General features: G+C 39.9%; 1 protein-coding gene across 1 annotated transcript in view; it reads right to left on the bottom strand.

Moving 5' to 3' along the window:
• LOC137887360 (protein diaphanous homolog 3-like) overlaps nucleotides 1-15734 on the bottom strand; it is a 145421-nt gene that overhangs the window by 124050 nt on the left and 5637 nt on the right. The window contains exons 2-4 of the mRNA XM_068730285.1: nucleotides 14802-14987; nucleotides 13659-13763; nucleotides 7810-7940 (exon numbers count right to left, since the gene is read on the bottom strand). Of these exons, the coding sequence (XP_068586386.1) occupies nucleotides 7810-7940; nucleotides 13659-13763; nucleotides 14802-14987 (422 nt within the window). The remainder of the gene's footprint in view (nucleotides 1-7809; nucleotides 7941-13658; nucleotides 13764-14801; nucleotides 14988-15734) is intronic.

Consider the following 15734-nt stretch of genomic DNA (forward strand, 5'->3'; position numbering starts at 1 on the left):
ATGTCACCTGTCATCTATCTGTTAACTGTTTATTCCTCATGATTAGATTTGTGTATGGACACATAATAACCCTAAAGCTAAAATGTAAAGAGTCATATCAATAAGGCTACAATTTCCAGAATACAGACGTTCCTAAAATAGTAAAATTGCGGTATCCAAGTTGATAATAACTTTCTAAGACAGTAGTAATATTCATTTAGTCACAAGTGCTTTTTAGTTGACATGCTGTCTGTCTAGACTGGAAAGTAATTAGTATTTAAAATTCTGTTTGCTAATCTAGCATGCTTTGGCAGCCCTTGGGTTTCATTAGTTCCTAACATCTGGCACCCCTCCCACATCCCAAATGAAAAACTTTAATCACATTCTCTGCCTCAATGTCCTCAGTGTTCGGGGCCGTGTTGTGTAAAAAAAATGATCTAAAAACTCTTTCCTCAGCTTTTTTTCTTTGCTAGAGAAACTGCAGCACCGATTTATGTCTGACTGCTACCCGCCAACGTCGCCATTGTCTTTGGTTATTTAGCATCTCTCTCTCTCTCACACACACACACACACACACACACACACACACACACACACACACACACATACATATACACACACACAGATTATGGTGGCCTGGGTCGCTTCAATGTTCACATAGGACACAGAGCAGATCTACACATGCTGCTTTCAGAGCCGCAGCAAAAGCTTCGGTCTATTTCCTCCACTTCCTGGGTGGATATTTCACAAATATAGGAGTCCATTGGTGCACATTAGCCACGAAGCTAACCACAGCGCATTTGTATCATATCTTAAATATGTGTTGATTAAGGTGCACTGCTCCCAGCAAATATTGTCTATTTCATCAATCAGTAGCGATCAATGTCCGTTTCCTGTCAATGTCATTTTTATTCATGACATGGAAGTTGCGGTAACGGTTGCTAAGAGCACTTAATGTTTGTCACATCAATCAAAGAAGAGTCATTATTTAAATGAGCTCTGTACATCTAACCGATTTTGAAAACGGGATGCATCACACACATGAATAGAATCTTCACAGATGTCTCAAACAAGCATACACTACACCATTTAAAAATAGCAGCCCGTCACACACATTACAGGAAGTTATTATTGTTATCGCGCGAGAGGGAGCTAACACCATTCTGACGTCATCTCATGGGGAAGCAGATGTAAAGAGAAGCGAGGCTGACGTGACGCTACAACTTGCCGTAGTGAGAATTGTAGCAGTAGTGAGAAAAACGACAGCAGATGGCAAAAGACGTCGGTAGTGGCTGGGGAGACGCGATCAACCCGGGGGGGACTATTTTCAGAGCGAGAGGTGAGATTGTGATATCTGTGAACGGTAGTATGCTAGCTGATTTGTACTCCAGCTGTCATAAGGGGATGAATTGGCGTTAAATGGTCCCAAAACTCCTGTAGTCTGAGCCCAGCTTTGCATCAACCTGGACATCTGTGTCGATCTCAGCCACACCTGAAGATTAAATCACCATTCTTGGTCCTGCATACAAAGAGTTGAGACACCGTGAATGTACATGATTTTGCTGGCGGGTATTCATCTGCAACCGACACATAAACCTTCCATGTCTTTTGCGAACACGGCCTCACATTTCAACATGATCTCATGTTATTGGTTGGTCTCCCAACATATGGATGAGATACTGTAAACTGCTTATATTTCTTAATTATACAATGCAATAAACAGCAATTAACACTCACTCAGGGATCGGAGGCATACTGTAATCACACCATCAACTGGATCAAAAGAAGCACAGCCGTACTCGACTGAGGAGCTATCATCTTAGAAAGACACCGAGAAACAGAGCGAGGCAGAGAGCATTAAAAAAAATAAGGAAAACAAATTCATCATCCCATTCTCTGGGAAACAAAAACAGTCATAAATCAAAGAGAAAAATGAGGCGCCTTATCTGGCTAACTTCACAGCTAAGGTAGCTTGACTTCTAACGGAGTCTCGAGAGAATGCCTCCAAGGTTCCACGGCAGGGCAGCACGACGTCGCACTCCGCTAAAGCAATTATGAACCAGAAATAAAAAACAAAAGTACAGCAAGTTAACTGACTACAAGAGGGCTCTGCAGGGACAGAGGGGGGGAGGAGGTCACGTCATTTAGGGTGGACTGATTGACGCTGCTCTAGCAGATTGATACCAACAATAGCAACGCTCGGAAAAACTATACAATTCTAAAAATGTTAAGGTATTAAAACAAAGAGAAAACATGTTTGTTTTTAATAAAGATTTGTTTTCAAATGGTTTGATTTTTTATATATATATATATATATATATATAATAATAAAAGTTGAAATTTTTCGGATACTAACCATTTTAAATTATCACTTAAAGAATTAAAAAAAACATTTACCATTTCAAAAATCCCGACCATCTTTGCACAGTTCATGTTAAAATGATATAAAAATATTCACCAAGACCACATTAGCATCACTTTGGTTGGTCAATCTGAAAGAAAACCTGTACAGCCCTACATTCTTGTCAAAGACTCTTATACTTATGTCACTGATAATAGAAAAAAAAATGTTTAATTCAAATTATAGCTTTCATAACCTACCACTTAACATGAATAGCTGAAACAACCTGTGATTTGTTCTTTGTAGCCTTATGTGTGCACCACATGGGTGGTGGGTGTATGAAAGAATAGCAACCAAGGCATATTAAAAACGTAAGTGTAAGGAAGAGAGACGCTAAACTGAAAATAGATAAATAAATCTGGACGCTTAAACCTGAAGGTCAGCTTTAATATAAAATCAAAAACCAATTTCCACTTGTTTGTCAGATCCATTTATCAAATCCATTTAATACAATTACATCCTGTAGCCTTGCTGGTCCTGTGGGCCAGCGCCGTGGCCTCGCTTCACCAAAACGGGAAGCGGGAGCCAGAGCAGCGTAGGTGGGTAAGGGGTCAGAGGCAAGCGTCACAGGACACTCTGGAGCTGCAGCGAGGACCAAATTACCTCCAGGTCCGCCCTCTCCGCCAGAAGGAACCCGATGAGGGAGCCCATAAGTCTGTCAGCCTATATCTGACAACACCTGATATTGGATTGAGGCAGCGAGTGAGAAATGTTTGCTGCCGCGATTCCAAGAAAGTGACAGCGACCAGCATCCAAAAACAGTGGCAGACAAAATACCTTCATCACCCAATCAATCCCCACAACGCAGGACCGTAATGGTGCTATTAGATAGCAACGGGGTTACTGCTGTCGGCCCACTGTTTCCAGCCAAGGCAGATTTATGATCAAGCCAGACTACGTCTTTATACATAAGCCTGACTGTCCATTTTATTAGTGCCGATCTCATCAGAAGTGGGTGCCTTCAGGCCACGTTCTCCTCGAGGGTCACACAGGTGAGGGTCCCATAAAAAACGTTTGATTTGTTCAAGATGTAATAACACTGTTCCTAGAATGTTTCTAGACATTTTTACATGCTGCTTGCAAAAAAGAAGTCTGATTGTATGGAAGTCTACGAGAAAATGACCCGACTTCTCACTTGATTTATTACCTCAACATGAGTTTATGGCTAGTTTCAAGTCTTCTTCAACACAGCATAATGTTCATTTAGTACAACATGGTCCGAGTTAGAGTGAAATAGACCATAAAGGAGTGTTTTAGGGCGGGCTTACGGTGATTGACAGGTCACTGCAAGCTACCAGAGAGTACACGGCGTCTCTACGTCGCTCCTCCGCATTCCAATCGTTCATCGCTTGCGGAAAAAAACTAAAAATATGGCGACGGGCGTATTCCAAGATGGCGACAGCCAAATCTCCACACTCTAGGCTTCAAAACAGCAACCAATGAGCGACGTGACGATGACTACGTCCACTTCTTACACACAGTGTGTGTCGTACACACAGAGAGCACAACAGGGCAGAGGATGCAGGCACAGAGCGACGTGGATGACTTCACTTTGACACGTCTTTTATAGGACTTTTTTTATTTTTATTATTATTATTATTATTATTATTATTATTATTATTATTATTATTATTATTATTATATGAAATTCATAGAGAGTTTTTGTCTTTATACTCCTTTTTTTTTTTAACAATATATTTTGAACAGTTCCCGTCATAGTTCATCACTAAAATGAATTCAGTCCCAGATATTACACAAGCTGTTATGGTCACCTTTATAAATTTAATCCAACCAATGTTTCCTCAAAAAAGGCAACTGACAAACATATATTACCTCATGTTTGCTGTTAACGTTAACACTTGAGTATGTTTGCCTCATTAAAGCTCTGAAGCATCTCTGTCCTTGACTGTGTTTTTTCCTAATGTCATTGATTTGAATAAAAAAAAAATAAGCTGAGGCTTACAAAGAAAGTGGATCCATCATCATTCAAAGGTCTGAACATTCATTTTCTCTTGGACGTCTCGATAGAGCTGCAGTGCTTAACAGGTTCTAGAAAACATAATGAAGTATCTGCACCGCCATGTGTGTGTCGCCACTCGTACACTACTGTGTAGAGCAGCAGTGGGTGGGAGTGCCAGGCTTTATAAGCCACGATAACAATGAAGTGTGTTCACTACCAACACGGAGCAAACTTTTTGCACGGAGCGATTACATACAAAGTCAGTGACGCCACACCAATAGGCAGAGTTAAAACTACAGATTTGAAATAAATCATCTTGAGCGAGATGCTGCGACGCCGTGTAGAGATTCTCCTCCCGTCGTCACCGACATCCCGCTGTTGTTGAACCAGAAACGGATGACAAAATATTAGACACCCAGAGTTATAGGATAGTACGTCATATTTGTACAGAGACCACACATCACTCTATGAGTGAAAATGTGTGTAAACAATAAGGTCGCCGTACTTATGCCTCTGTGACGTCGGTTTATGTGGTGATGGAGCAGCTATAAACCAAATCCAAACTCCATCCAGAGAACTAGCATTTGAAAAGTTGTTTGCCTTGCAGGCCTAGAAACGCCTTAATTCAGACGTTTTATGAATCGGGACCATTATGTGGATATTCCTGCATCTTTTCTCATCCGTTTATTGCAATTAAATCCCAGCTAAAACTGTGTATTTTGGGTTCATACTGCTGAGGTCAGCAGCGTGTGGATTGATGGACAGAATGAATACAGCTCAGTGAAATCCGCTGAGCTCATCCGGACGATGCTATGAAGCCAGACACGACGACGTTTGGTTTTTTCCGACGTATCAGGAACGTTCTCGTATGCGAGACTTCCCCAACATGTGCGAAGCAGCGCCGGTGGTTATCTCACCCATGGATAAAACACAAGGCGAGAGTCCCGAAGATGATGCAAGACCACAGTCATCCTCAATCAGCCGTTAACAGCACTATTATCTATTTTACAAGAAAGGCATTGTGTGGAGTGTATCAGGGTTCGTACACGTTTTACCAATACATCTCCATGACCTCACATTCTGTGAACAGTCTGTGTATACATAAAAAAAAATAAGAATAAAAAGGTTTTGTCTAAATGAATCCCCAGAAATATACAGTATACCTAGATTAAATGAACGGAAAGAGATATGGTTTGATCAAAAATAAACAGTTCTCTTGTTTAGCTTTAAATAACATAAATAAGAGGGAGGCAATAATGTTTGGAAAATAAGTAAATTAACTTTTGATCCAGTAACACTGACACACATTAGCAGAACTTTAGAAGGCAGCAGTGTCAGTTTACAACTAACCATGATTATTCTAAATCAGTTCCCGCTCCTATTTCACATTAACCTAATGGAATATTAAAAGAAGAGAGGTTTCCATGTTTGAATCACCCAAATAAATTCTCAGTTTATATTTTTTTCCCCATTTCTGCAAGCTTCTCATCATTCTCCAGCAGAGAGGCTTTCTTTTCGTTTTGCAGTTTGGCAGAAAGCTTTGGTGATCAAGGTCAGTTTGCTTGTTGCTTCACATTTCTCAGCGTATTCATCCACTGATTTCTCGAGGGTGCAAATGTATCGGCCTTAGCCCTCTTCCAGCTCATCTGTGAGGGCCCCTCTGTTCAGGTCAACATCGTGCTGCTCCCTCGTTCTCATCTCTTCCTCCAGGTAGCCGCAGTACGTCTGCCGGGCTCCTGCAGCTAAAGGAACAGCAGCGTATTGCTGATCTCTTCTTTGGTTATGCTCCCAACAGATCTGACAAGGAGCTGCTGGGAATCATCCCTCCGTCAGTTCTTAGTGGACACTCAAATCTTGATCTCCAGTCTCTGCCATGTTTTTTTTGGGGGGGGGACCTGAGTTTGTTAAGGGTAGCAGCAGGTGTCCCCACGGTAAAAAAAAGAAAGAAAAAAGCTAATGATGGGACTACTTTTAGCATGGCTAGCTAGCCCTGCCTTTCCCATGGTCGAAATATAAAATGTGTCTTTTTCGCCACATATACTGTACATATTTGTGAAACAAATGTATTTTATTTATTGGTTATCCCAAAGCTTATTCAGGCCTGGAAATAGCCATTTTAAAATTCAATACACACCCTGTATTGAACGGAAAAGTATCTGTGACATTTAGTTGTGAAAATGGCTTGCTGGGATCAAATGAATCATGTATCATGTGTGTGTATGGTGCTAGGAGGTGGTAAAGTGTTCAAAAGTCAGTGAAGACTAAATGTGTGAGCTTAGATCGACCGCCTTTAAAGTGGCGCTGGCAGAGTAAATGATAATGCGAAAAACAAACTTGCAAATCCCCGACCTCAGACAGAGAGAGAGCCCAGAGCCACAATCTAAATCTAAGAGAGGGAGACAACCAAGACAAGGCTGCCAGGGATCTGCTCGTCAATGTAGCTTAGCCAAAAGAGACACACACACACACACACACACACACACACACACACACACACACACACACACACACACACACACACACACACACACAGTTTGTACCTTTACAAAAACTAGCCATCCAACCACAAACAATATTTCAAGATGTGCACTAGTGCATAACCTCTTATCCCAGTCTAAAAATGTACAGTTACAAAATTGTTCCTATTGAATAGGAAAAGGAAACAAAAAGCCCAGGTCAAAAGAGCTAATTTCATGCATTACAAATACAAATGTGAAAGGATCCATTCCAATTTCTTTTTCCTTTTTGTTAAACTAATGACTACGACCCGACAGAGGACAATGTTTCTTAATATGCAGGTATGCATACAAGCTAAAACACATTGTCACAACATAGTAATTAGTAAGAGATTATTAACAAAGAGAATACAAAAAATTAAATGTGAACATTACATGCATTTCTCAATAAGCATCTTTCCTTTATTAGAATATCTTAACTGAAAATGCATTACTGTGGAATCACACCCTTCTAACATCTTAGAACAACTTGAAACGGTAGTTGTCATTGCTGGGTTATTGGATTGAACTTAATTAGTGGGGCATAGAAGTTGATCATAATAATGCCAAACACAATTTTGCACCATTTTGAACTACTGTACAGAAAAATGGAGAAATGATGTTATCTTATTTTTTTCATTGCCAAAAATATGCTGATAGCTGGAGCACTTCTCAGGCGTGAATCTACACTAGACTCTCCTTGTTAAATGATCAGCAAAAACAATGGAAAATTGCATTGGCCTTGCAAGGTTCAGGGCTGATTTCAACATCACAGTATAGTCATATCATTTATCTTGCAGCTCAAAAGATATCTTTAAGTGTGCAGTACCTCTTTAATAAAACAAAATGTATTGAGACTAATAATTACTAACACAGGGCATTAGAAAAGAGACAATAGTGAGGGCACCAATCAATGCTAACAAGCAGTCAAACGGTTGGAAGAAGAGAGTCACGGTCATGATCTTGCACTGTACCTGACAGGGTTGCTGGTGAGCGACACTCGCAATGAGTCCAGACAGGCAAACAGACGTTCGTCCATCACCCCCGACTTCAGCTCTCCCAGGAATTCCTGGGGAGATATCTGGTGGCTGCTTCTCAAGCTGCCCTGGAGAAATGATCGGGGAGAAAGAATGTCTTTAGTGCAGCCAGAGAAAAAGAAAGAGTGATCAAAACAACATCAGGCCTACAAGTCTGAGTAGTCAGTACAGCGGCAGAAAGACTCCATTTCAACAAGTACAAATGTGCAAAAGTGCCCACGGACACCTTTCCGGTAGCATGTACACGTCTCTTTATGAACTCAAAAATCTATTGAAGTCGAGTCTACTTGAACAGACGTCATTTTCATGAGCCCTGTTGGATAAGTGTGCATGTACGCCATTTTTTTTTTTTCTCTTCTTGTGAATGCAGCAATCACAATTTAACAAAATGGCACTCTGAAGGACAAATAACTTTGTCAGCACGATGCAATGGTTACAAAAGACCAGGGGAAAAAAAAAAAAAAAAAAAAAAAAAAAACACCTTAGTTTAGAATATTTTCTCCTAAAAGTGGCACAGTAATGTCGTTTGTCCAGTTTGAATCTTTAATTCTACAAAATATAAACCATTTTGAATAAGCTGGATACAGAACGTGAGACATCACTTTGGGCGATGATAACTTGTGTCGGGCATTTAGAGTGAACGATGTCGTTGCTGCTTAACTGTTTAATTTACTTTTCCTACTTTAATAACATTCTATTTCATTTTATATACTGTGCATTTTTTATTACCTTTAAATTGAATAGGTTCTGTTAGGTTATGTTATTGTAGATATTGTGCATTTTCCATACTTCATATTTTTATTTTACTCTGTAACTTTGTTTGCTGCTGCTACAGACAAATTTCCCCCTGGGGACGAATAAAGTATCTATCTATCTATCTATCTATCTATCTATCTATCTATCCATCTATTGAAACATTAAAACTATCAATTAAATGACAATGAAACAAGTTATTGAAGTTGTACAATAACATATTGGGGGTTTAATCACAAAATATCAGATCACTGGCTGTTTGTGGTTTTTCCAGTCACCACATCTGATGTAAAAGGGTTGAAAAATCCTTTATCAGGCAGAGAAATCGCATCTCAAGGAAACTTTATAAAAGGGTTCTAATATATATATATATATATATATATATATATATATATATATATATATATATATATATATATATATTGTTTCACTAACGCAAGAACAAACTAGCTTCACTTATTGAGAGCGGCAGCACAAAGCATTCAATTAGATGTGAACGTCTACGACTGTTGCTTTACCATGAAGTAGCATACGGAGGAGCATTTACTATTTCAAAACAACGCTAGTCAATCAATAGTAGCTCAAGTCAGGTAGGCATAAAAAAAAATAAAAAAACACCACTTACCTCACATGTAAAAGTGAGGCAAGTGGTTTTTCTACGTAGAATCTGGCATGTAGTAAACCGGTTACCACTAAAAAATGACAGCCATACTTTTATTCCCATTATTTTGTTCGTACCAGTGTCTGTAAAATATCTTCTTAATTAACATGGGTAGTTGAAAATAATAAAAAACATCATAAGCATTGGTATTTTAAGGCTTTTGGGTCAAAGCCTAAAGCCTCAGTTATACTTCCCTGTGTTTTCTTTAGTATGATGGTCTCTTAAATTAGTTTCCAAACCTCCAAATATCTAACACCAAAATGACACATTACCCAAATAGCACATTTATGAATATTATATCGACAGAAATCACAGCAATTAACTGAGAAAGTTTACATTTCTCACACGGAAATGTAATATAATCTTTGATCCCATGCAAAAAAAAAAAAAACTATTTATTTGTACTTGCATGACTAAAAAGGTCACCCAATCCCCCGTGTACCCGTAAGACAGGTCCTTCATAAATGAGGCCAATGTACCTCCCGGTCTAATAACAACCTACATGCATCTCTCCAAACTAGTGAATCTACCGGCACATTTCATAGTCAGGGAAGACAGGAGCAACACAATTAAAGCTGAAGCTTTCCTGTGTGTTTCTGTGGAGAGAAAGCTACTCTTATTTGGATTGCCAAAACATCCCAAATCGTTGGGTACATTCAACAAAGGCCTCAGAAATCAGCTTGTATCGCTACAGCAGGAATAAATAATCCCCGACGCGCCAAAGCTGCCAAAACAATAGAACTGTGCCCAGTCTGGCTCTCTCTTTACACCGTAAGCCCAAATCTATATCCTCCTCAATACATGATGAATATAACATTAGATGTCAAGATCTTCCATCATCAAAGAATGTGTGACATAATTATCAGAAGCACATCAATAGCCTTAGAAAAGGAAGCTGATCATGTGCATGTTTAATGAAAGCCAAGAGATTAAAAAAGAAAAAAGCAGCATCATGGCTCCAGCTCAGCAAATCTCTTGTGACAGTGAATGACTACTGAGTAGCTTGGTATGCAGTTTGAACCTCGGGAAAAAGGAGAAAAAAAAAAAGAAAAAAAAAGAACTTTGCCATTGGTTTACCCCGATGAGGTTCTGCCTCAGAACCACCAGGCGTATAAATCCACCCTCCTTCCAATCAGCTAGTGGTCCAATGAATCTAGCACCCCTCAGCGGCAACGACCGTCACCCTCCAGTGTCAGCGGCGGCAGCAATTTCACCGATTGTACCCGCTACCTGCCTGCATAGCAGCCCATCAACAACGCCAGTGAGTGTCTGCCTCCCCTGCCTCTCCCGTCCTGTGAAGACACGATGATGGCCGGCCTGTTTGTTTCTCCGCGTCTCTAAAGGCCTTCAGCAGTCCAACCATGAAGAAGCCGCGAGTGCTAGAGGAGCGTTACGGACTGCTGCAATCAGAGGAGGTGTGGACCCCCCCCCCGCAACCTCGGTCCCGTCATTTGCTGCAGGGGCATATTCCAGAAAGTGTTCCCTGTGAGCCTTCTGCTTCTTTGCTTCCAATAGAGGATATTTTTTTTTTCCCAACTTGATAAAAGCTCCCATGCTTTATTATTAGGCTCACTTAAGATGGGCTGACCGTTCTAGGGGGGGGGGGGGGGGGGGGTCCCGCTATTAAGTGACAAGCTTCACGGGAGAACAATTATAGCAACCAACAAGTAGAGTAGAGGCATTTCTGGAAATAGTTTCCAGGTGTTTTGAAAAAAGGCGACACTTAACCAAACACAATCTCCTACGCAGCAGGGGAACCGCAGACAAGTCGACACAACGGGGTCTCCGAGAAGCATCTTAGGACAACTGCTGCTCGCCACACAGCCAGGAGCAGACATCAATGAGGAGGCGGTATTAACGGGTTAATTGGCGAAGCCGTCTTGTAGTTGAGAAGGGCGCGTCGGGAATGCGGGGGTTTTTTTGGGCTCAAGTAAGAGAAATAGAACAGTCAACCGCTTAAACATTTTAAAGGTGTTTATTTGTTTGTTGTGTGAATAGCATTAGAAAGAGAGAATGAAGATATTAGTGACGTTACAGCTGTGAACGTAGCAGTTCATTGTGTTTACAGTTGAGGCAATTTGTCGCTGAATTAATGTTACAACTCCTCAAGACCCAAGCAAAGTTTTCTTGCTGGCCACCTGCTGATTAAAGTCAAGGGGGTTCTCAGCCCGGCCCCCTTCCCCCTCCTTCAGGCAGCCTTGCTGGGACCACACCCACCTTCAAAGGCTACCTTCATTTTGATGTGAATGACTCGTGTGCCAGAAACTTAGGAGCACATCTCTGGTAACCACGGCTTTTAAAAGCGGCACTTCTATGTTCTGAGCCGTCGATTTTAATCAACTAATCCATCGGACACCCAAAATCGGACGAGTGTTAGTCGACTAAGACTTTCTTTGGTGGAGGACGGTCCTAGTAATCAGCGAGGATTTTACAAGCCGCCGGCGCTCGCCATTGTGCGCGTGTACAAACGCAATCCCCCTCCTACCTCTTCTGACATGTTATCTCAATGGTGTAACTGTGCCTGAGTACCTTAAAAGGTACTCTCACAGCATACGGGGTGACGGTGGATAAGTGGAGAGCGGGGCCGTCCTTCAATCAGAGGATCGGCAGTTCGATCCCCGGCTCCACCAATCGCATGTCAACGCGCCCTTGAGCAAGACACTTAACCCCAAAATTGCTCCCGTAGCTGTGCCTACGGTGTGATAGAATCTGAATTGTAAGTCTCCTAAATGACTGTAATGTAACATATGAACCCAGTAACCAGCGATATGAGAGAGATGCTGCACGTCCACACGCTCATCTAAAGACCTCCCTCTGTACACATAGGATTTACCACAACTCGTCTAAATACAGCATTTCATAAAACTGGTGTTTTGAAGGATTTTAATTAGTTGCATTTTGGCCAGTGGCAACATTATATTTTCCTACCATGCAGGTAAACAAATGCTGGCTATACAAACAGGCTGGTCCCCATGGTAACTAGAGATGGACAGCCTCAGGCCTCTTTGGAGGGATGTCTGAAAACAGCAAATATAATAAAAAAAAAATAAAAAAAAGACACTGTGCCAATTTGTTAACTGAAAAACATTAAAAACAATAACATGTAAAGGATAATCTGAGCTGTCATCAAACAGCAAGTGTTAAGATATGTGGCTTTTATTAACAACAGTTGATTTAAGTTTGTATATGCCATCAAAAAGAGGTTATTCTAAAGCTTCTGTTACATAAAATCAATTTTAAAAAAAGCCTCAGGGAGGCTGTTTTCATTATTATTCAAACTAAGTAGCACAGACTGAAATCATATTAGCTATGAACACACTCTTGGGTAGATATTTAATGGAGTATCACCTGCAAAGTGTACTCTTTCAATAGGATTCTAGTCTTAAGGGTAAGAGGAATCAACCTTGTTTTTGGTGTGGAAGAGAAAGAAAGGTCCACAGTTCCTATTTCTTAGGAGATCAAATCGTTTTCCTCTAAAACACTAACAGTTTTATCACCCTTTATCGAGATCCGTCTGTCTTCTTTGAGGGCGAGTAAAAGAACAGCTCAGGGCCGTACGCTGAAACTTTAAAGGAGGACCAATCAACCGTGAAAGAACACTCGCAAAATCTAATCAATTATCTTCCAGCACTCAAAATTGGTATTAAGAATTAATCCTCATCCATTTGTGTATTGCTCAAAAGCATCAACAATTTATTTTGTAATGCCCTATCGCCCGAAAGCAAAAAGAACTCATCAAAGCTGAAAATCTATTTTGATCACCTTTTGGGACAAGGTAGGTGTGTGTGTGTGTGTGTGTGTGTGTGTGTGTGTGTGTGTGTGTGTGTGTGTGTGTGCGTGTGTGTGTGCGTGCGTGCAAGAGAGAGAGAGTGAGAGAGAGTGAGAGAGAGTGAGGCACAGCATGCATCAAGGCAACAGGCATGCTATTGGTTTTTTTGGATATTGGTGAGTGGGCTCCATCTGTCCACAACATAAGCAGAACCTCACTATAATTTTAAGAGTGGGATATTTTGTAAATTCTTGCAAGGTAACATTTTGATATCATGGCTATTTTTAAGTTAACATTTTAATGACTCCTCTGTTAAATATTCCTATTCTCAATAAAAATGTGTGTATAGAAAAACGTCTAACCCCAGACCAATGAAATTACGCTCTGTTTGTTTATATTGAATAATCAAATGTGAGACAAGTTCTCATTGAATAATACATGGAATGAGAGAGAGATGGATGGATGGATGGATGGATGGATGGATGGATGGATAGATAGGATAGATATATGGTCTTAAAAACACACATTTGAACACATTAAATCATGTAACTATATAAAGTTAGGCAGCAAAAGAAGTTAAAAAATACGTGTTCTAAAACTTACAGTTTTAGAGGCAGTAAAAATGTACTGGATGACCATTTCTCTCTTTGTGTTCAGGTCCTTGTCTCTTAATGGAGTCTTCTTTTCCTCATTCAAGTTCATGTCCTCCTGAAATGAAAAGAAAATAAACTAATCAAAAATGGAATGTTATTATTAACACCTGGAAACAAGACTGCTTTGTTTTCCCACAGCGTATTATTCATACAATACTTTGGCAATATTAGATTTGGTCCGACGTGAGGATTAGTGTAGACATAACATTTTTTTTTTCCTACCAAATTAATTTTAAGAATTAAGTAATATTTTCCCTAATTGTACAAAACATAAGGTAGTGTTTTATTTACATTTGAAAAGATGGCGGTCATATTATATTAATGCAGATTAGACATTATTATATTCAAACAGCAGAAGTCTTTTTTAAAGCAATGATAACAATTTCCAAAGATACAATAACCTTTCAGCATAACAGTGTTGCATCAATGGTTGTGGCCATACTGCTGTTACTTGAGTCTACCTGCCACACCATCTTCAGACATATGGTTGTGAAGTACGCATGTCTGGAGATCGTCAGCCCGAAAACTCTAGTTATCCATTAAAAGTTATCTATTGGCTCATGTTATATGTTTTTGTTCCATAAAGGAAATACTTTATTTCTAAATAGTGAAAATGAGCTGAAGTCATCTCCCAACATCTGAACAGAAGCAATATGCAGTTATTGAATGTCCTTTAAGAAAATAAAAAGCTCAAAATGATCAGAATCTGAAAAATCTGTGTGAGAATTTGACTGAAAAATCGGGAAAAAGAGTGTCTATTATTATTATTATTATTATCATCATTATAATAGCCATTACTCAGCTGGAAACTTTGTCATTATGTATTAAATTTCACTAAAAGAAATGAACACATTTTAAAAGTGTTGCTTATTCATTGATGTTGTTTCTTTCATTCAAATGTTACAAAAGATATTCAAAACATGTTTCACGCCCATCCTGTTATATTCAGCGTTTGCTCTAAAGATCTGTGTCCTAAACTTTTCCTCTCAGTCACTTCGGTTGCCCTTGCACCACAAGTAGGTTTTACAGACGAGCTACTGTACTGTTTTTGTATGAAACCTTTGATGATATCGTACAATTTAATTTAACATACCATCATCTTTTCAAACAGAGCCAAGATCTCTTTTTCGGAGGTGATCTTTGATGAAAGTTCCTCAAACTGGTGCGAGGTGGCCGATGATGACGAAGTGGACCAGTCATTGGCGTTGTGCTTTGAGTGCGATAAGGGCGGCCGCTCCTTTCTACTGCCCGGGATCCGGATGCTGGCGAATCTGTCCAGCTATATAGACGACAGAGGAAAAAAAAAAAAACACAGTTAAAAGAACGGGAGAAACCTACACAAGGATTTTAAGTGACAAGTTGAAATAAACTGAAATATGATTAGCACATTTAAAAAAGGTTAGTACTCAAGAGCAGACAAAAACAATCAGTCCATTAATGAGTTAGAAAAGCAACGCCATCAGTGTGAACAAAGCACATACGGAACATCTGTTTCACACATGTTGAGGAAAGCACTATCTAGAGAACACGTAGAGTTAACAGAGACATTAGGAAGTGAGAAAAGGAGTGTGTGCTCTGTGATGGGAATGACTCCAATGAAGATCCAGTTTCATTGCCACTCAAAATGAGCAGATTAGACGACTGTTAGTTGAGTGATGTTAGAGACTGACAACCAAGACAAGAGAGAGAGCCAGTTTCTCAAATCTTACCACATCGTCTGTGATGTTCCTAAATGGTAAGTGCTACAGGTGTGTGTGTGTGTGTGGAGGAGACAAAAGAAAAAAAAAAAAACACAAATCAGAACACATGAAGTAAAGTCTTGTTTCAACCCAGATATCTTTGATTGCTAACCTAGAGAAAGGTTCTGGTTCTTTATATACTGTATTGCAAATGTGTGGCGTTTGATTCTTGCAGCCTTTAGGAGAAAACAACGGTGAAATGTTTCGGTTGTTTAGCTTCTCCCTCGTTACGCTCATCTGGAAATTCACACACACACACACACACACAGAGAGACAGAGACACAGAG

This window comes from Cebidichthys violaceus, unplaced genomic scaffold (genome assembly GCF_023349555.1).
Source record: "Cebidichthys violaceus isolate CVI_PGR_0920_01 unplaced genomic scaffold, fCebVio1.0.p SCAF_5, whole genome shotgun sequence".
NCBI lineage: Eukaryota > Metazoa > Chordata > Actinopteri > Perciformes > Stichaeidae > Cebidichthys > Cebidichthys violaceus.